Source organism: Piliocolobus tephrosceles, chromosome 2 (assembly GCF_002776525.5).
Source record: "Piliocolobus tephrosceles isolate RC106 chromosome 2, ASM277652v3, whole genome shotgun sequence".
NCBI lineage: Eukaryota > Metazoa > Chordata > Mammalia > Primates > Cercopithecidae > Piliocolobus > Piliocolobus tephrosceles.
Genome location: NC_045435.1, coordinates 86,227,318 through 86,247,982, shown reverse-complemented (window position 1 = coordinate 86,247,982; position 20,665 = coordinate 86,227,318). Strand labels below are relative to the sequence as shown.

Sequence of the window (20,665 nt, the reverse complement as noted above, 5' to 3'; positions counted from 1 at the left end):
TGGGACTAGGAAGTCTGGAACTGGGATAAGCCAGGTAGGGTCCAGGGTAGGTTCAGGGCACACACACCTCATTGTTAACCTCGCAGTCCATCTCACAGTGGCTGTTGGGGCCGCACTGCTGGGCAGAGAGTGAGGACCGTAAGCCACCCACCAGTTTTCCTCCCTCCCATCACCTTTCATACATCCTGTTCCCCAGGCCATCTGCAGCTGCCCCTGCCTCCGTGTAGGTGTTGGAACCAGAGCGGAGGACTGGTAGGAGTTCCAGGGGACTCCAGGAAGGGCACTGCTGGGTTACTGCTCCCGCCCCTGCCCAAATACCTGCTGAGGCTGGTCTTGGTGGGTACGGTTGCTGGCTAGCACCTTGAACTTCTCAGCCCAAGCTTCTAGGTCCAGCTTGACGCCCACCACTTTGGGGGAGAGCAAGGGACCATCAGTAAGTGCTACCTGCCCAGGCAGTACCGTATCCATTGCCTGTTTCCCCGCCTCTGTCCCAAGCATTCACCTGCTGGCCTCAGTGTGCGCCTGCCTAGGCTGAGCTCCACAGCTGTGCTGACGAGGATGCCCACGGTGTCATTCTCCAGCTCCAGAGGCCTCAACAGGGCTGGGGGTTGGGTGGGGAAGTCAGGAGTGGGGTCTGGCAGCCACACTGACCACTCTATGCTGGGTCCTGCAAACCCAGGAGTCCAATCCAGGGATGACTCCAGCCCAAGCACCCAGCACTCAGGACAGTGTTTGGCACAGTCTATCCCTCTCTCCACATCTGCCCTGCCCTCAGGCAGCCTTGTGTTTGTGTTGGAGAGGGGCCTCAGAGAGCAGAGCCCAGTTCTCTGAGCAAACAGGGAAGCTGAGGCTCCCTGCCTGCTACTGGGCACACTGGGGGGACACTCACCATCCTGGTGTGGGGGCTTGAAGACATAACCATGGTTATCCAGGCTGCGGCGGTAGAAGCTGGCATTGAAGGGCTCGGGGTTCTCTGTCCAGTCCTCGGCTGCCCTGGAGCACCCAAGAGGCAGATTGGTAGGTAAGGGGTGGCTCGTCAGGGACAGTGGTCTCCACAGGTGCAAGGAGCCCTCTGGTCAGAACAGATGCAGGTTCCCTGGCAGGGGCGGGGTTTGGGTAGTGGGACAGGTCACTTACTTGTTGGGGAAGACTCGGGTGATGCCACCGTCTGTGGCAGCAAACACGGCCAGTAGGCTGTACCTGGGGGTGACAGGGGAGTGGGGTCACAGGCCTGCCTTCTGCTGGGCAGGGCCAGGGCCTCCGGGCCCATCCCAGCCTTCAGTCCCCACAGGCTGGGCGATGCCTACGTGTTGAGATCCTGGTCCCTCCACACACGCTCTACCAGCTGCTGCGTGATGCCCGTGTCCAAGATCAGGTTGTGCAGAAGGAAGTTGTTGCCTGGAACAGGAGGGGAGGGCTGGGGGTGGGGGTGTCTTCTTGCAGCTCCCTGTCCACTCTCGCCCCCACCCTCAAGGCTCCACCAGGAGCCTCCTCCATGACCTGGCTGAGGCCCAGCCCTTAGCTTGTGCCTGCTTATTTCCACACCTCCCCGGCCTCTGGGTTCCTCTGGGCTGGCCCCATGCTGCCTGGGCACTGCCCAGAGCCAGCTGCTCTGCCAGACACTCACACTGCTTGGAGTCTGGAGTCACTTTCTCCATGAGCTCAATAAAGTTTTTCAGGAACTCGGTGTTGTTGTCTGAAGCATTCAGGTCCTTGCAGTACTCTCTAGGGATGGGGAGGGGCAAGAAGAGTGGGCTTAGGGGGCTGGACAGGGCAATGGGGTCAAGGCTTCCCAACAGGCCCACCTGGCCATTCACTGAGAAGCCCAGGCCTCAGGGAGGGGCATGTGGGTTCTTCCTGGCTGCAGCTGCTACATGCCTGGCAGGCTGCTGGGGTCTGAGTCGGGGCAGAGCTGACACAAGAATGAGGGTCTACTTCCTCCATTCAGGCAGCTTCTTTCTCCTGGGCACGGCTCTACAGAGCCTCCCATCTCTCCAGTGTAGCTGGACCCAGATAGTGCACCTGGGAAGCCCCAGGAAATGCCTGGCGGCCAGCTCATCCACCTGTATGCCCTAGAGCATTCCCATGGGCACCAGGTGGGACCCGGGTACACACACCGGCTTTTTGTCAGCCTAAGACCCCACCCTGCCTCTTCCTGGCTGTGTGCCTTTAAGTAACTCACTCGCGCTCTCTGATACGCGCTTTTTTCATCATAGCACAGAGGGTGTCAGGAAGTCAGTGGGAACATGTGGGTCCTCGGACTGGCTGTTCCCTCTGCCTAGAATGCTCCTCCCCTCAAGACCCTCACTGCATTCAGGCTCTGGGTCTAGAGAACATGGGGCTGTGGGGCGTGAGGGGGGTCTGCTTGGGCTTGCTGCCTAGGAAGTCTTGGGAGCAATCCCTCTACTCTGATAGGTGGAGCTCTCTCTCTTGCCCGACCCCTCATTCATACCTCTGCCACCAGGGACCGCTTCATTGTCCTATATGGCACTAACTATGGAGTTTTTGAACATGTGCCACTTTCCCAGGCTGTGGTAGGGCTCGTGGCTTGGTAAGGGCACGTGGAACTGGGTCTCAGGCCCCACTCACTCCTTGGCCCCCAGGGCCTTTGTGCAGTGTACAGCCTGCACCTCTGTGCCTAGAGGCCACACTGGACACACCCAGGGTGACACCCACACGACTGTGTTTGAGATACACCAAGTCACTTGCAGACTCTCCTGTACACACGGTATGCACATTCACATTTGTGGGGTACTTCATTCACTCACCCTCCACATATTTATTGAGCTCTCCCAAGCCACAGACACAGAAATGACAAAAACAAATAGGGTCCCTGCCCTCAAGAGAGCTTTCTTGGGGTCACGTGGGCCACACAGGCTTTTTCACACCTTCCCACATTCACTAACGCACAGAGCCACCCCCACATTTATGCTCAGACTCTTAACATACGTACATGGTGACTCACAAATACACACATTACTACAAAGAATCACAGAGAAACTGGGTGCATGCACATACGTGCACACACAAAGGTGAGGCATGTCCAGAGCCCCCGTGTGCTGCCTTCCAGTGCCCCTGAGGTCTCTATCAGCTGCATCCACCCACCTGCCCTCATCCCAAGCCTGGGTCATGGAAGGGCTTCAGCACCCAGGGGACCCGGCCTCCCCAGATGTGGGCCAAAGGCAGAGGGTGTGTGCATGAGAACGTGCATGTGCACATTGAGCGTGCACTCCTGGATGGTCCAGGCCTGGGCCTGCTCTGGGCCCTGACTCCTCATCTGCTGAAGCAGCTCCTTAAAGCCCCTGCCCTCCTCCCCCGATCCCCCAAGTGAAGTACCACTTCTAGACCTGGCACTGCCGACAGGGGCTCTGGCTGGCTCGGCCCCCAGACCCACATGAACACCGACTGACACAGGACAACGATGGGGTGTGGGGTTGGAGGGATGGGCAGGACACCACAAACCAGAGCAGCAGTTGCCTGGCAAGGGGTGGGCATGCCGCAGACAGCCACCCCAGGGCGGGAAGGGCTCCTGCCTGGTTGCCTGGGAGGGCAGAGAAAGTCAGCAGATGAGTCTGGAGCCTTCTTGCCCCGGCTTGGTGGGAGCTAGGGCTGTGAGGCCACCAGCCACTGCTGCCTGGTGCGGTACACGGCCTGGGTATGCACACAGCCGTGCATACCGGGCAATGTATGGGGGCCAGGGGATGACACTGCACAGAACACAGTCACACAGAGCTCCAGGCAGCAGTGCAGGAGGTGGGGCCGGGGCGGTCAGGGTAGGAGAGGACACCTCAGCAAGGCCACACGCAAGCTACCTGGGAGCAATGAAAACATGTCCTTCAGACTCAAAGCTGCTGGGGAGCAGGAACTCAAAATCTGCAACAGAAACGGGGGGTTATCCGGCGGGGGCTGGGGAGGTGGGAGGCCGGGGGGCTCAGGGCCGGGGGGGGCGGGAGGGACGGGGGGGGGGGGGGCGGGAGGGAGGGGGAGACACCAGCAAAGAGGAAACCCGCCATTTCCATGTCCAGGAGCCAAAGAGAAGGGACGGGCAGGGAGGGTAGAGGGCCTGTGGAGACTACAGCATCGCAGGAGGAGGGCAGTTATAGCCAATATGTTGCCCGGGCCTGGTCCTCTGTTGGCAGTGAGTCCCTTGGCGTGGCTGTATATGCTTCCATACGGCTGTATAGCACATATACACGGACACACACACACACATATATATACACACACTGCTATATATATGCATGGTCTGGGGGAGGCGCCAGTCTCGCTCTTATCACATCCATAATGGAAAAAACCGCATGCTGAGCTTCCTTCGCCTCCAAAGAGACTTTGAGGAAGGGAATTGGCTTTTGGCTGCGGATTTTTATCTCTCTTTCTTTGCTGCAGCTGTTTGCGTTTTGGTAGGTCTTGCTTTTGTTGTGTGTCAGGCATCAACATGGCCAAACCGAGGGGGTTTCTCACGGGCACAAACAGTCCAACCAGAGACGGGCGGGGACAGCTGAGGGTACGCTGCAGTGCATTGTGGGGGGGCTAGTGGTCCTCCCTGGGCCAGGAGGTGAAGGGAGACCCTTAAAGTGCCAGGGACTGTTCCCACAGTGTGGGAAGAAAGTCTGGGGAGCTGGAAGGAGTGCTGCTGGAACCTGTGTACCTGCTTCCCTTGGCTGAGGGCGTGGAGACGGGCTGGGTCTCCATCCTTACTAAAACTTGTCTGGGCTCCAGGCAGCCATGGGGGATGCTAGGGCTCCAGAGAGGGCACAGGGCTGCTGTTGAGGTATCCCCAATTGGGCCTGTGCCCTGGGCTTATGAGCTGTGCATGTGTGTGTGAGTGAGCATGCATGCATTGAGTGTGTGTGTGCGCGCCTGAGTGGGACTATCTCTGTATGGGTTTGAGAGTGAACCTGAGGATGTGGCTGCTGGGGCTCCTCTATGGCCTTTCCCTGCCCAGCTGGACTGGCCACCTTGCTGGTCTGCACCTGGGAGGGGGCCCTCTGCTCTTGGCCTCACTGTGGGTGGTCCACCTTCTTAGCCTGTCTCCACTTCTGAGCTCTCTTTTGCTCCCAGGGCTTTATTTGTATAGAAGAGGGATTGTCCCTGCTCTCAAATACTCCCACAATGCACTGCAAGATTCTGGGGAGGGGGCACTTGGGGTGCTTGGAGGGGCTGGGCAGTCACTGGTTGGACTGTTCCTTCTGATAGGACTGTGAGGCAGGGTTTGGACACAAGCCGATGGGGAAGGGGTTAGGGGGAAGAGGAGGAGGAGGAAAAAGAAAGAGGAGGGCGAATGAGCAGGGAAGGGGACTATGCTATGCTGTCATTGTTACCAGGGCCCTGCATTTCTGGGGTCGCTGGGTGGGATGTGGTAGGGTGGGGAGAAAAAGACAACTCAAGCCAGTGGGAGTAGGGCACGTCCCCCACCCCCACCCAGGCCATCGGAGGTGGCTCTGGCCCCTTTATCCCCTTTGCCCCTGGGCTTCTTGGGTGCCCCTGCTTCCAGGTCATGGGGACATCCCCTTGTGGCTCTCCATGCCCCATCGGCCCAGGGGTTCCCTGGGAGAGGTGGTTCTCTGAGACCTTTGTAATGCTGTCCTCTCTCACTCCCCTTACTCTCTGCCATGGTCTGGGGTTCACTACTGTTCACTACCCACCCTTCTAGAAGTCTTCTTGGCTTAGGCACCCCAGCGTGCCAGAACCTTTCCTTTCATACCCAGCCTGATTTCCTCCAAACGCCTTTGCTGGCTCTTGGAGTCTAGACAGATCCCATTCCATCCCTGTCCAGGCCCCTGGTCCCCACAGCTGGCTTTATTTCCCCAGGGAAACAGCTTTTCCACACTGCCACGCCACCCCAGGGCTTAGCAAAGCCTCTGGGAGCAGCGGGCTGGTGGGACACAGCGACATCAGCACCTACATCAGTGCCCAGGAGGCGCAGGTCAGCCCTGCTCTTCAGTGGCCTAGGTGCCTGCCCTATGCTGCCCTTTGGCCCCAGTATCAGGGCGTGAGGCTTCCGAGCCTTCTGCCTCCCTTCTTGGAGGACTGCCAGCTTCTGGAGCTACTGCCAGAGATCAGAGGAGGGAGAGCTTCCTCAGAGTAGGCCTTGTGGGCTGGCCCTTTCCCACAGCTTCACATGAGCCCCACTAGGGGCTGATCTACCCCCTGCATCTCAGGCCTCCTGCCCTGCTGAGTGGGAGGTGGTGGAGAAGCATCCAGGCTGTCCCTACTGTTGAGTTGTCTTGGAGGGACAGAGAAGGTGGGGGAGGCAGGGGCCTTCCCAGAGAGAGTGAGGGGTCCAAGGAAAGGGTGTGGGCCCTGAGAACACGCTGGAGAACACCCTGCAGGCAGGGCCAGAGGCACAGGCCACTGGCTCTCATGGGGCTAAGGAATCAGAGGAAAGACAAGAACTAGAGGAGCCAGGGGGATGCTGGGAGGGGGCCCTGGAGAGCAGGGGTTTGGCTGGTCCTGGGCAGGGAGGGGGGCAAGCAGGGGCGTGAGGGGGGGGGGGGGGGGGAGAGGAGGGTGCACTGGTTCTGAATATACTTGCCCTTCAGTTTGCTGATTGGCACTGGGACAGTCCACCAAGAGAGAAAGCGAGGAAAACAAAAACAACACAAACACAAAAACAAACGAAAAGGGGGAGGGAAAGGGGAGGGGCACAAACAATATTTTATTCAATGGCTGTTTGAATGAAAATATTGTGTCTCATCATCATACCGAAAGGAAACTTCTTGCAAAAAACGACATGAGAGAGAAAGAGAGAGCGAGAAAACTTAAAGGAGATGAGCCCCCCGTCGGCCAGGCAGGTGGGGGGCGCGCGGTGGGGCCGGAGCCCCAGCCTCCCTCCCAGTGGCCTCGGGCATGGTGGGCAGGCAGGGCCACAGGCTCTAGAGACTCTCTCAGGAGAGGCCCAGGATGAGCAGGGCATGCAGGGGTGAGCCACAGGCAGAGGACTGGGAGAGGCAGGGGAGGAGGGAGGGGGGCCAGGGAGAAAGCGGGGGAGGGGGAGACAGGGAGGGGGGTGGGGAATGGAGGAGGGAGGAAAGAAGGTGAGGAGGGAGCCAGGAGGCGGAGCGGAGGGAGTGTGGGGGGTGGGACTGTGGGAGAGAGGAAGGCGGGGTGGGGAGAGTGGGAGAGAGACAGAGAGGAGGTAAGCAGGAGAGAAAGGGAGATAGAGGAGATGCAGGGAGAAGAGAAGGAGGGACACAGGGAAGAAGAGAGGACAGCACGTAAGGGAGGGAGGCTGGATGCAGAGGGGAGAGAGGTAGGAGGTGAGAGGAGGGGGATGAGAGGGTAAGTGGGAACTGGGTGAGGATGGATGAGGAAAGAATGGAGAGGAGGGGGCAGAGAGAGAGAGAGGGACCATGGGGAGGGGGCACTATAGAGGGAGAGCGCTGAACAGGAAGAGGAAGAGGGGAGGGGAGGGAGAAAGAGGGGAGAGAAGGGGAAAAGGGGGGAGGGGGGAGGAGGGGAAGGATGGGAGGAAGGGGAGGGGAAAGAGGGGGAGGAGAAGGGGAGGAAAGGAGGGGGAGGAAGGGAGGGGGGAAGGTAAGGGGAAGAAGGAAGGAATTGAGGGGAGGGGGAGGAGGTGAAGGGAAGGGAGAGGAAGTGGGGGGAGGAAAGAGGAGGGGGAAGGTAAGGGGAGGGGGAAGGTGGGGGGAGGGGGAGGGGGGGGAGGTGAGGGGGGGGGGTGTCTTCCAAGAATGCAGCCCCCAGGAGTGTGTGGGGCAGGCAGGCTAAGAAGGGAAGACACGGAGTAGGAGAAACCAAAAACAGCAACCTCAACAGAAACCATGAAAGAATGGCCTGGAACCGAATCTGAGAAAAGGCAAGCATGCAGATTTCCACAGACTTTCAAGGTGCCCCAGCCTGCGGGCACCTGAGGGTGGGCAGACTGGGCAGGAGGGACTGCCTCGCCGGCAAGTGGCGCTGGCTGTGCTGCCTGGGGCCGGCCGGGGTGCGGGGCAGAGGCAGGGTGCAGGGCGCAGGCAGGGGCCGGGCCACTTACACTTGACCTGCAGGATCTGGTCACTGAGATTGGCTTGGAGGTAGAAGGTGCTGTAGGGCGGGAGCACCAGCCCCAGGCTGAGGGGGGAGAAGCGCAGGTCACGGCTGGGGGAGGCGGGCCACACTGGCACCCCCTCTCCATGGCCTTGGAGTTGGGCAGAGGTCCCAGCTGCGGCATCCCCTCCTCCCACCACCAGGGGCTCCTCTCCCTGCTTAGCTGCAGGAGGTTCATGGTCTAGGGGCCGGCACCCTGGAGGCTCTCCACTCCTCAAACTCTCCTGGAGGCCACCAGGCAACCAGCCCCAAAGCAAATCCGCACACCATCTCCCCTCCCAGCAGCCTCTCACAACAGCCCTCTGCCCAGCCAGCCTCCCTCTGACCCACAAGGGGCAGATGCTGCCGTGAGCTGGCTACAGTGCCAGTGCTGCTGTGGGAGTGGGGTCATCAGCCCCCCAGATACTCAAAGCCGGTGGAAAGCAGGGCTGGCGCGGATATGGCGGGGGGTGAGGGGTGGCAGTTGTGGGCTGGCATGGGCTGTAAGGATGCCCTGGCATTTCGGGATGGACTAGCTGTGTAGGGCACGCAGAAGTCAGCCTGCACCGACCCAGCCTGACACACAAGGGACCCGCTCCGCCCTGAGGCTGTGAGGCAGGCTGAGAGCAGGCAGTGAACGTGCCAAGGGCAGTATCCTGGGTGCAGATGGCTGTAGTGATGAGGAGACTTTGGATGACCGTCCTGTGCTCTCAGACCTGCTGCTTGCTCCTTAAAGGCCAGGGAGTCTCTTGGCAGACTAAGCATCCCAGGGTGAGTAGTGAGCAGCCCTGGCCACTGGTCCCCCACTGGGATGGTGGTCACAGTGGGAGAGGGAGGGGGCAGCTGGGCTCAGATTCTGGGGCCGCCCCACCCTCTCTGCCCGCCCAGCCCTGGCCTCACTTACCTGTAGTTAGTGCTCCTTATGGGCACCCAGGTGTAGTTCCGTGTCACCTCATCTATGTACCTCTGGGAGAGGAGGCTGGGTCAGGTACTTGGGCTAGCAAGCAGGGGGCAGTGGGGTAGGGGGGTGCCCACCCTGACTCCCTGGTCCCCAGCCCTGCCTCCTTACCTCATCCAGGGACTTGACCAACGTTCTGATCTGCTTGTGGCCCTTGTTGCCATCAATCATGCTCCGACGGATCTGGAAGGGCCAGAGGTGTGAGGGGCAGAGCCCCTACACGCCTCGGCTCTGTCCCCCACCCCTTTTCTCCTCCTCTCCTTACCTCTTCCTTGTTCTCATCCTCCAGCTCTGCATCTAGGAAGTCCAGAGTCACAGGCTCCCGGAAGTTGGTGGTCTGTTGGAGGCAGGGCGGGGAGTCAGAAGTCCCCATTGTGGAAGGTATGCCCACCCTCCAGGTCACCCGTCTGGCTCACCTGGGGCTTGAGATTGGGGTGCAGCAACACGTAGCCGTTCAGGTCAATGGCAAACACATAGCCGTTGGCTCCAAGCTGGAGGCACAGATTGGGGGCTCAGGGTCTGGAGGGATGGGCTGGGGTTCCCTGGGCTCCAGAGTTCTTCCCTATTTGGTCTTCCACCGCACTGAGAGATGCTGTTTGCCTGCCTTGGGCTAAGGGCCCCCCATGCCATGTGGCCCTAAGTCTGTCTCTTCAGCCAGGCCCGCAGGTGGGTTGCCCCTTGTGCACCTGCCCTTGCCAAGGCTAACTGGCGTGTGGGCTGCCGCTCTGCAGTCCTCATCCTCTTCCCCTGATTCTTATGAGCTGTCAGTCAGCCTGACCTCTCTGCCTCCACCGGTCCCACAGGGCTGCTGCTTCTGTACCCCTGTGGCCGTCCTCTAGCCACTACTGCCCCTGATTTGTGCCTCCTCTTTGTTCCCATGTCAAGAGAGAGCAGCACGATGAGTGCACCCTTGGGAATCTTACCTGGGGCTTCCCTTCCAGGTGGAAGGGAATTAGGAGTAACTGAGACCTGGACCTAGCCCTTACCTCCCCCGGTCAGTTTCTTACTGTACCTGGAGGCCAACTGCCACAGCCCCTGCCCGCTCAGGGCCAAGCAGGGGCTTTAGGGGGCTCAGGCTTAATGATGCTGTTGTACATACCACACCTCTCCCCATTCCACAGGCGAAGACGCAGACTCCCTGACCGCAGGCGCTGGGCCAGCCACACTGCCATCTTGCCCCTACCCTGGTTTATGATTGTTTTTCACCTTTGGGCCCTTGGTCAGAGAATTCCCTCGGCCTCCAATGTATGCCATCCCCTCCTTTCCTTTCTGCCCGGGACACTCCTGCCTATGTGCATGGGCCAAGTCTGGCCTGCCGCCCGTTACTATATGGCCATGAGCTAAGAATGGTTTTGTTTTTAAATGGTTAGAAAAAACATCAAAGGAAAAATTCTATTTTGTGACATGTGAAAATTATCTGAAATTCAAATATCAGTATCCACAAATAAAATTATATTGGAACATAGCCATGCCCATTTGTTTATGTTTTGTCTGTGGCTGCTTTCACAGTACAACAGTGCAACCAAATGAGAGATGGGTATTTAAGTCTGCAAAGCCTAAAATATTCAGTCTGGCCCTTTACAGAAAGTTTGCCAACCCAAGGTCACCTCCTGGGGAAGCCTTCCCTGACCCCCTGAACTCAGAGGTCTCCATGGAGGCGCTGTAACACCCATCAGTCTTCTCCGCTGAGCCTGCCTGCATCCCCATGGGAGGCAGGGTAGGCGGATGGGCGGGTGGATGCTCACCGTGTAGTTGGGGGTCAGCCTCTTGATGTCATTCAGAGCCACATCAATGCCCATCACGCCCAGGATCAGCTGGTTCTGGGAGCAGAAGCATGGGGGGCTCTGCAATGCGCTCAATTCCATGGGGAACCACCCTCCACAAGGCCTCAAGCTGCTCTCACAGGCAGTGTGAAGGCCTGCCCTGCCTTTCCTCCACCCCCAGACCTGCTGTGGGTGTGCCCATCCCTCTCCAGGCACACCCATAGCCCCAACCCTCCCCTTTCCTCACCTTCTTTTCCCCAGGGCCATCCTGTGTCAGGTTGAAAACAGGGAGGGTCCCTGTTACCACCAACCCTAGTCCCTGAAGGGAGAGGAAGATGATGAAGTCACCTGTGGCTAGCACTGACCCCACCCTGAGTGTTCAGAGCAGGGGCTCAAGTGCAGGCCACCTCTTTCTCCTGTGCTTGGTTCACCCCCTAAGGGGGCCCTCTAGGGTCTTGACCTGTGGGCACATCCCTGGGGGAAGGGTGCCAGCCCCATCCCTTCCTTGCCCAGAGGCCTTACCAGTGCATCCTCATACACGTTGGTCCACTGCACCTGCTTGGCCTCCTTGCCTGCCAGCACCATGGGCCTGCCCAACACATCTAGATACTCCTGGGGAGGGGGCAGTGGTGGGGGTCATGAGTGCCTTTCCCAGGCACTGCCTGTTCTGTCTCCTCAGGCACTGGGACTGTGCCCCAGCCGCCGTGAGGGGGCGCCCTTGGCCCACAGCAGCCCATGGCACACAGCATCCCTGCAGGGAAGCCAAGGACTGGGAGGAGGGGCCTTCCCCAGTCTTACCTGTGTGTTGATGCGGATGGCTCCGATGGAAGGGATCTCAAAATAGTAGCCTGTGAAGGAAGGAGAGGCAGAGGTGGGCCTGGCTGGCAATGCAGGACCCATGTGCAGAGGGCCCTGCCCCTGGGGTGTGTCTGCAGCCCTGCCTTGCCTCTTGGGCTCCTCTCTCTTTGGAGTCCTCTACCTCTAGTGCTCCTGGCCTCTGCCCTGCCAAGGGCGGTGCTATGGAGAGGGAGTGAGTGCAGCAGTATCAGTAAGCACAGCAGGGGGCAGAGACGAGGAGGGAGGAGCCTGAGGTCTGAGGTCCCTCATTCTAGGGTGCAATGCCATTCAAAGTCCACCCGGCAGCCAGGCCCAAGTGCACAGAGAGATGGATGGATCAGCAAACAGGTGCAGGAGTAGACAAGCTGGGGGACAGTTGGACAATGGACAGACAGACAGATGGACAAAAAGAGGCTCAGTCAGGTGGACATGTTAGCCTCCAGATAGAGTGAGGGACAGCCTCGTGGATGGGAGGAGGCACTGTCTCGCAGCGGGTGAACACACAGCTGGACATATGGATGGACAGTTGAACAACATATGCAATCGACAAAAAGAAATGGCAGGCAGGCCCCTGACAGTGATGCACAGGGGAGGTACCTTTGTTGGCGCAGGCCATCCACTGCAGCGGTGTGACGTCGTAGTTATGCTGCCCCACGGAGAAAGTAAACACGCGCACCTGTGAGGGGTTTGAGGTTACTGCTGTGGCCACCAGGGGACAGCCCTCCCCTGTACAGGGCCAAGGTCAGGGCAGCCCCTGCCTCAGCTGAGCCTCACCGTCCGGTTTGGCCAATTGTACTTCTCAAAGACATCCTGCACGCGGTCCTCGCCACCATCCGTGAACATCATGATCATCTTGTTGCAGTTGGCCCGAGTGATGTTGGACTGAGGGGAGTGAGGCAGAGGCAGGCAGCTCTCAGCCCCAGCTCTCAGCCCTCCCTGGTCCAGGGGCAGGGCCTCCCTCCCGCAGTGAGCCTGAATCTCTGGCCCTCCTCCCCCACAGCATATGGTGCTATCTGTCCAAGCTGCCTGTTTGGTGCTAATGAGGCCATCCATCTTGATTTCCTGGGTGTCACCAAGCCTGGACCCTCTCCTCCCCCAGCCGCCCACTTGCCCACCCACAGGGCTCACGTTCTGCAGCTGGTCAAAGGCATACTCAAAGCCGGCCTTGTAGCCTGTGGTGCCCTTGGCCACCATGCCCTGCACAGCTTCCTTGAACACCTTCTTGTTGCGCACATTGGCCTGCACCAGGTGTGTGAAGCATGACACAGGCTGCGCCTTCTCGTTGAACTGCAGGAACAGCAGGGTGGTGACTGGCCTCAGGCTGGCCAGGGCAGGCAGCTATTGCATGGGGCTGGTGGTGGTCACAGGAGCAGGGCAGGTGGGGTGACCCATTTTGCCCCGTCTGCCACCTTGGCACTCACCGAGGCCACATTCACATAGTCGTCATCAGACAGTGTGTCCAGCATCTCGCAGACAGATGTCTTCATCAGCTTCAGGGTCAGGCCACTCACACTGCCACTCCTGGAGAGGTCAGGCAGGGGCCGTGGAGGAGCCAGGGGAACCTCAAGTGTTCTCCTGCCCATCCCCCATGATGTTCAGGGCAGCAGAGTCTAGCCCGTTGCCCGCCCCTGCCCCAGCCCCACTTGCCAGCACTGCTCACTCACACATCGACGATGATGACCATGTCCTTGGGCGATGAGGCCCCCTGGATATACCTGCCCAGGAGATGCCTCTGTTAGGGTAAGACCCACTGTGACCATGTGGGTCCTGCCTTCCTTCACACACATTGATTCAATACATTTCTCCTGAGCATGCACTGTGTGGGCCAGGCAGGGTTCTAGGCACTGATGACACCACATTTAATGAAACAGACACAGTCTTTGCCCATGACATGAATGGTCTGGCTCCTCGGCAAGGAAAAAGTACCAGGGGGATATATGAGCAGGTGATCCCCAGAGGGGGCAGGAGCCACATTTCCTGGCTTCAGTGGCTTGCTGTGTTCTCTGCCTCAGGTTGGGGCCCCGAGGGGCAGAGTCTAGCTGTGTGTGGGATGGCGCAGGTGCCAGGGAAGGATACTCATAGGGAGCTGCCGGAGGGGCAGAGCAGAGGGGAGGGGTATCTGGGGCTCAGACAGGTAGGGCAGGGGCTGGCCAACCCTACAGAGGCTACATCTGCCTTTGGGGACCCCCTCTGGTCCAATCTCTCTTCCAATCTCTCAGCCCTGAGTGGGTGGGGGTGCTAGGCAGTGGACAGGGGGCATGGCAGCTGGGAGGCCTGCCTGGGTGATGGGATCCATTTTCCAGTGGCAACGATGTGTGAAATGAAAATTGGATACAGCTGGCTGCGCCCTGCTAGGAGGCTTGGAAATGGGGAGGGAGGGGAGCAGGCAGGAAAGGTGGGGAGCTGAGGGGGTGTCTCTCCCCAGCTCCTTCTTGCTTGCTCACCAGGGTCTCCTTCGGACATCGTACAGGTCAATCTTCTTGGGGGCTCGCCACGGGGTAGCTGAGGGAGGAGAGAAAGTGAGCGGGACCAGCAGGAAAGGGCTGAGCTGGGTAGGCAGGCCTTGCAGAAGTGACTGGGCCACCACAGACTACAGGGCAGCCACTCTGTCCCATGCCTCCAGGATGAGTGAGCTGGCAGATGGAGAAAGGAGGGGTGCTGGGCGGACAGGGGACAGGGGCTGGTACCTACCCGGGTAGTAGCGAGTGACTCCTGTGGCACTGCCGAAGACCTGCCACAGCAGCGTGGGGTCTTGCCTGCGGTTTTCCATGAACACATTCTCCAGGGCCTCTGTCCAGTTGAGCTCATTGAGGATGACGGTGGCTGGGGGGAAGCGGGGAGCTGGGGTGGGGAGCACCTGGGCTGTGTCTTGCCAAACCCACCACCACGACACTTATGCCCGTGCCCCCACTCAGAATGCTCCACCTGTTCTCAGCCTATCCAGACCTTCCCTATTTCCCAGGGCCCAGCTGTGGCTGCCCCAGCTCCTCCAGGAAGACTTCCTGATCCTCACCCCTCCCAAGCTGTGAAAGGAACAGTTCAGCCTACTCTTCCTCCAGGCCCCACGTGAGTAGGCAGGGCAGCTGTGGCTGGTAGCTTCTGGAGAGGGGCTGCCCAGGTGGCAGGGTGCTGGGAGCTGGGAGCCCTCGGTCCAGCACGCTGCCTGGAGCTAGCGCTGGTCCCCCAGGAGCTCACCCATTCGCATGCACTCCAGGCTGCAGCAACAAGAAAGCAATTAAGGGCCCGCTGATGGGGCTGGAATTATTCAGCTATTAAGGTACCTGATAAGCTGGAAGCCACTCAGCTCCATGATTAATCAACTGGGGCCAGAAGCAAGTGGGGTGGGGGCAGGGGCTCTTAGAGGGGCAGGGGCGGTGCCAGATCCTGCTCCAACACAGGCACGTGTACTTGTACACGCATGCACACACGCACACAGCCTGCACCCCGCCAACAGGTACACCTGTGTCTAACCTGTGTGTTTCCAGCCAGATGCAACCCACCTACCTAGCAACTCAGCTGCCACCATGGGCACGAGGGCACACACCCTCGTGCCTACACACCACTCTGCACCTACAGGGGACACTCGTGGGTCCTGCTCACTACCCGCTACCATCAGTTACCCCATTCTCCCTTCCCCCCAACCCTTGCACTTGTGCATGTGTGATCCCCTGTCCAGATCTATCCCTACACACACACACAGAACAAGGCTCCAATGGACTCCATCCTGCGGACCCTTCAACCTGGGCAGAGACCCAGGATGGTTTGAGCAGTACCCTCGACCCCCAACTCGGGGCGGCCTGATGTGTGTGTGTGACACATGTTCTCATGTGTGCAGTGACCCTGTCCCTGGACACTCGGACAAAATGGCAGGAGCGGGACACAGCTGCTTCTGCCAGGCCTCTGTGCCTCCTTCCTCCTCCAGGGACATCCACCCTCTTTCTTCCCATGTAGAGCCCAGCCGCTTTCACCCCGTACAGGGATCCCCATCAAAAATCGACCTCAAGTGAGAACCAGAGACCACCTTTAGCAGGCAAAGGTAGAAAGCATGATTTACAATTCTTAAGCCTCTGCCCCAGCCCCAGGGCACTGACACACTCCTGGGCACTCTCCTTCTGGCAGCCCCTCTGGAGCGTGGGGCCTCTGCTGTGTCTGCTGCCTGATCCTTGCCCCTGCTCCCACTCCCTTCGCTGTCTGTTCCTGTGGTTTCCCATAACTGACCATAATGTGAAAACAAAACACATTTCGAGCATTGGCTGTGCTTATTGAACAGTATGTTATGGTCCTGTTCCTAATTTAGAAACTTAGTGAGTTGAACAATTTCTATTTTTCTCTCTAAGGAAAAAATAAAGCCAGGCCCTCCAGAGTTTCACAAGGTACTGTCTGCCCTGAGGGAGTCTGCCCGGCAGGTCCCACCCCTCACTGTGCCTCAGTTTTCCCGTCTGCACAATGACAGGCTTAGAGCAGAGGGGTGTCCTTGGTTCAGGTCAAGCACCAAGAGGAGACCCCTGCTCTGTGTGGGCTGTCCATGCAGGTACCTGTGACCCCACACGCGCATACCCATACATGGCAAGGCACATTCACGCAAACACCCCTGCCCCCGCCTGGAAAGGGCCTGCTATTCAGCCCCATGCGCACAGACCGGCACCCATGTGCACATACTCTCAGATCATGCTGAGTTGGCAAAGGGGACCATGCCCCCTCAGGCAGGTGATTACAGATTTAATTAAAAGTGACACAGTAAATAAAAAACATATAAAATGCAATTTGTGTGGGTAGCGAGGGGTGACTGGAGAGGGCGGTGTGGCTCCTGTTTTAATTAGCATGCCTGCCTGTGATAGTGCCCCTCGACTGGCTCAGGCAGGTGGCCTGCGGGCAGCCTGCAGGGAGCAGGGGGGAGCATCCTTCCCCACCCTGGCCTGAGGCTGCCCAGAAGGCCTAGCTGACCCTGAGGTGGAGAGGGCCTCCCTGAGGACCCTGGAAATTCCCTGCATTCTAGAGCTGAGGCAGTGGCTCTGGGGCTTTTGAGTCCCAGCCCAGGGGGCTCCTTGGATTCCAAGGCTACTCTGTAGATGTTCATAAAACTGTGTCAGAAACAACAGGCCTCAGTGCCTTCAATCCTGCTGCTGGAGCTCCCCATCCAGTGTTTGACTCTTGGCTTCCTCCCCCTTTACCTCCCAGGAGCTTCAGGAAGTTCCTCCTCATGTCTGACTCAAATCCTTCTAGCTATAGTGACCTCCTTTCCCCATTGGGTAAAACTGCCTTGTCCCTGGAGCTTGGACTATCAACCACCCTCTTCCACATCCCCCTTCCCCACATCCCCAGCTCCTGGCTGCTCTCGGCAGGAAAACTTCCTACCTCCTTGGTTCTATGCCCAGGAGAAGGAGGGCAGTGTCATACGGTTGGTATCTGTGAGGAGTGGTTTCCTGTCCCCCTGCCCTCGGTGTCCACCTGATGTGTTGCAGCTTCTCAACCACTTCTACTTGGGGGCAGGGAATGGGGAATGGTGGTGAGGAGTTGCTTCAGGGGCAGGCGGGCACTCAGTCCCACATGTGGGGAATGGTGTGTGTGTGCGTGCATTCGTGTGGGTGCCTGTGGACACGTGGGCAGGAGACCATGAATGCACAGGGATAGAGGCTCAGTGTTTTGCAACTTGCTGAGTGTTAGGGTGAGGCTCTGCCTATGAGTGCTTGATGCCCACAGGTGGGTGAATCTGAGAGGTGCACAGGAATAATCTCAGGTGTAGGAGGCTGGAGGTAGATGGCACTGGCCTTCTGTCCCCAGGGACTCAAGAATGCCCTGGCAGCGGGCCTGCCCCCATGGCAGGTAGGATGGGCTGTCCCGATCGCTCTGCACACTCACAGCCTTTGTAGATGTCCGTGGGGATCTGTACAGCCGTGTATGAATAGTTGACCTTGTTCTTGAAGTTTGGGTCCTCGATGAAGTCCAGCCTTAGGGTGCTGGCCTTAGACCCCCTTTCCACATCCTCACTCTCAGGGTCGTCCTGCAGAAAGGGCACCCCCCAGCGGTGTCAGGGCTGGAAAATGGTGAATGGGGTTGTAGAGGCCTGCAAGTAGGGGCAGGGAGGGCCAGAGTCCAGGAGATAGGGGCATCTCAAAAAGAGGGACTATTGCAGTAGGAGAGACAGATGGAGAGACACAGGGACAGATGGACACAGGGACAGATGGACACAGGGTTGGACCCCTCACCCAAGGGGCCTGTGACTCCCACTTCCCCCTGCCCACCCCACCCACCATCCCCACATTTGCTAAACCCAAATTCTAAAACCAAAACGAAACCAACCCCTTCTCCACATTCTTGAAAACCAATTAGGGAAGGAGGCAAATCATGGAGCCAGTCAGAAGGAGCGGGCTCCAGAATTCTGCTTACAAGGATATGCCTTGTACAATGACAGGCAGGCCTCAGCAGTCCCTCCTAGGAGCTCTGGGCCCCCACAGCCATCACTGGGCCCTGCCCAGCCCCTTCATGGAGTTCCTCTGGGAGCAGGGAGAGGGCCCTAGCCCTATCTAAGGCAGGGCACTATCCCCTGCAGCCTGATGGCTGTAGAGTCTGAGCTGGGGAGGCTAACCTGGGAGAGCTGGGCTGGGGGCTACCATTCAGACCTGCTGACCTCCAGAGGGAGGGTCTGTGGTGCCTAGTAGCAGCAGGACTGAAAGGGCCCCTGTTGATTTTCTAAAATGAGCCACAGCAGCCTGACAGGTGCCAATTATGGCATCTCACGGCCGGGCAGGCTGGGCATGCGCTGTGCATCCCCGCCCACCATCACAGGCTGGCAGGAGTGGGTCTGTGACTAGTGTTGATGCTGCAGCCGATGGGAGTGGGGCAGGCTTGGGTGCAGGTGTGCAAGGGGGAGGGGAGGGAAGATGATGGTAGAGAGTGAAGGCAAAGAGGAAAAGCCAGACTGGGGAGTCAAGGGAAAGGAGGCTAAGGGTGGAGAGCAAAGCTGGGGGGCTTCCTAGGCTGGTAGGAGGGATCATAAGCAGCTGAACACCCCATACGCTCCCTCACTGCCCCTCAAGGCCTCTGTGACCACCCTCAGCCCAGGCTTAGTTCATTCATTCTCCCCCATGGGTCCACGTGGGCTGACCCCCACTGCCCACTATGACCTGGGCATGCCCCTCCCCTGTGTTTCTTCCTCTAGGCATTTGACCAAGCTGTGTCCAGTCTGGGGAAAGGGTGACCATGCCTCTCCACCCAGCCAGATGAGCTCTCCACACCCCAGGGGCACAGCTCTGAAGGGCCTGTGGCAGACACTCTTCATCTCTTTGAGGGTGGATTTTGTACAGCAGAATCCAAGCTGTCTGCTGCCCTCCCACTGCCCTTCTGCAGTGTGCCATCCGTCTGCCCATCCCTGGCACACCCTAGAAGCCCTCAGGTGCTGGGTAGAGCCAGGGCAGGCAGCCTCGGAGCATGGAGGCCAGAGTGGGAGCGGCCGCCTGTGAGGTGTGCGCCACTCACGTTCCGCTCAGAGGAGGGGGAGGCGTGGGAGAAGAAAGCCCCCGAAATGTCAGCGGCAGATGAAGGGCACCAGAAAATTTAATCTTCCAACTTTCCCAACTAATGTGACATTTGGATTCTGTTCTGATAAGCTATCAGCTGGCAAACTTTTTCCTTCCTTTTCTTTCCCCCACCCCCACCTTCTGGCTGGTAATTTAAAAGTAAATGGTCTAGAAAGATCTCTAACTGTACCTCTGGCAAAGATTAAAAAAACAAAACAACACAACAAGCAGGGGAGTTGGAAAATGTGTGCGTGCTGTCATTTATACCAGGCGTTTGGCCTAGCTGACCCTAGTCTAGCTGGGCCCCAGAGTGAAGCTCCCTTGTCGGGCAATCTCTAGCCCCCCAACAGAAGTCCAAGGGGCTAGGGGCAAGGAGTCAATGATTTAGAGTGAGGGGCTGGGGCCCTGGATACAGTTGAGGCTGCTGGAGGTAGGTTCAGAGCATCCTAGTAGACGCTGGGCACCAGGCTGGCCAAGAAGTCCCTCAGTGCCAACCCCCAGCCCAGGGGCTTTGTATGGTGGGCAACTGTAGTCTCCTGGTTTATATTTAATGCCCTGATTGCTAAAATTACAGCCCGCTGCCAAGGGGGGTAAGGAATTAGATTCAGGGTCTAATTAAAGGTTCGCTCTTCATTTGAATTTCAGATTCCAGCTTTAATTTTAGCAACTTCTCTGGGAGCCACGGAGCTCAGCCAAGGGGAAGCACACCTGCTTGAGCCCACCCCGCTCTGTCTCGGGCCCTGTGCCCTCCTGCGGCTCTCCCAGGCCAGCCTGGCACTGCGGATCCTGCAGAGGGATCCGTTCCAGCCTTCTCACCTCCTGGTGTCATTGGGTACCTCTCACTTGCCCCGGAAACCCACCAAGCCCACAGGCCTAGGAGAGGAAGACTAGATCTTGGGTTCTCCGAATCAGCAAGCAGTCCAGACACTGTGCTGCTGTGACACCTCTGTTTACAGAGGGGACCGTCAGGTTCAACTACTTCTGGCTTAAAGTCAGGCAGAGGGTCTTGGGCCTTGACAAGCTCAGAAAACACTGTCTACTTCAAGTGCCCTACACCCTCAGACTCGTCTTCTCTACAGCCACCTCCCCTGCAAATAGTCATATAGCTTTCACACGAGTCTTCTGGTGACGGGGACCTCACTACCTCACAGGGTAGCCCATGCGGACTTGAGCCAGTGAGTGATATGGAGGCCGAAGGGTGGTGTGGCTTTGGGCTCTCTGGTCAGTCCCCGTGCCACTACTTCTGAGGTGGGTGACCCCAGGTGAGCTCAGGGACAGGGTCTGACGATGGGCCAGGCTGTGGGGTGCTCAGCACAGGGAAGGGAGCTGGCCTAACCTGGAAATGCACCTGGACATCAATGCATCCTGCTCACACCTGCCCACCTCCAGGAAGCCTTCCCAGCTGCTCCCTGTCTCCCTCCTCTCACTGTACTTAAGAGAGGCCCTCTCCATCTGGGACATAAACTGCCCCGTGCAGGGAGGGTCAAGCGCCTCACCACCTGCCCCACACTGCAGTCCAGTTCAGCCCACTAGTGCTCAGAGATGCAGCCCTGGAGGGGTCC

General features: G+C 58.5%; 1 protein-coding gene across 2 annotated transcripts in view; it reads right to left on the bottom strand.

The window, feature by feature from the left end:
• The window catches only part of CACNA2D2 (calcium voltage-gated channel auxiliary subunit alpha2delta 2), a 140,891-nt gene that overhangs the window by 3,600 nt on the left and 116,626 nt on the right, over positions 1–20,665 (bottom strand). Inside the window, exons 6-30 of one of the 2 annotated variants that reach the window (XM_023231425.2) lie at positions 17,446–17,587; positions 14,278–14,409; positions 14,031–14,088; positions 13,251–13,301; positions 13,008–13,107; positions 12,715–12,873; positions 12,361–12,468; positions 12,184–12,262; positions 11,548–11,597; positions 11,272–11,361; positions 10,997–11,068; positions 10,732–10,806; positions 9,403–9,477; positions 9,252–9,323; positions 9,098–9,169; positions 8,933–8,994; positions 7,997–8,073; positions 3,813–3,873; positions 1,628–1,725; positions 1,308–1,398; positions 1,138–1,200; positions 890–993; positions 503–601; positions 319–407; positions 68–115 (exon numbers count right to left, since the gene is read on the bottom strand). In XM_023231425.2, coding sequence (XP_023087193.1) covers positions 68–115; positions 319–407; positions 503–601; positions 890–993; positions 1,138–1,200; positions 1,308–1,398; positions 1,628–1,725; positions 3,813–3,873; positions 7,997–8,073; positions 8,933–8,994; positions 9,098–9,169; positions 9,252–9,323; positions 9,403–9,477; positions 10,732–10,806; positions 10,997–11,068; positions 11,272–11,361; positions 11,548–11,597; positions 12,184–12,262; positions 12,361–12,468; positions 12,715–12,873; positions 13,008–13,107; positions 13,251–13,301; positions 14,031–14,088; positions 14,278–14,409; positions 17,446–17,587 — 2,127 coding nt within the window. Of the gene's footprint in view, positions 1–67; positions 119–318; positions 408–502; positions 602–889; positions 994–1,137; positions 1,201–1,307; positions 1,399–1,627; positions 1,726–3,812; positions 3,874–7,996; positions 8,074–8,932; positions 8,995–9,097; positions 9,170–9,251; positions 9,324–9,402; positions 9,478–10,731; positions 10,807–10,996; positions 11,069–11,271; positions 11,362–11,547; positions 11,598–12,183; positions 12,263–12,360; positions 12,469–12,714; positions 12,874–13,007; positions 13,108–13,250; positions 13,302–14,030; positions 14,089–14,277; positions 14,410–17,445; positions 17,588–20,665 lie in introns of both variants that reach the window. The other variant, XM_023231424.1, reaches the window with a different exon arrangement.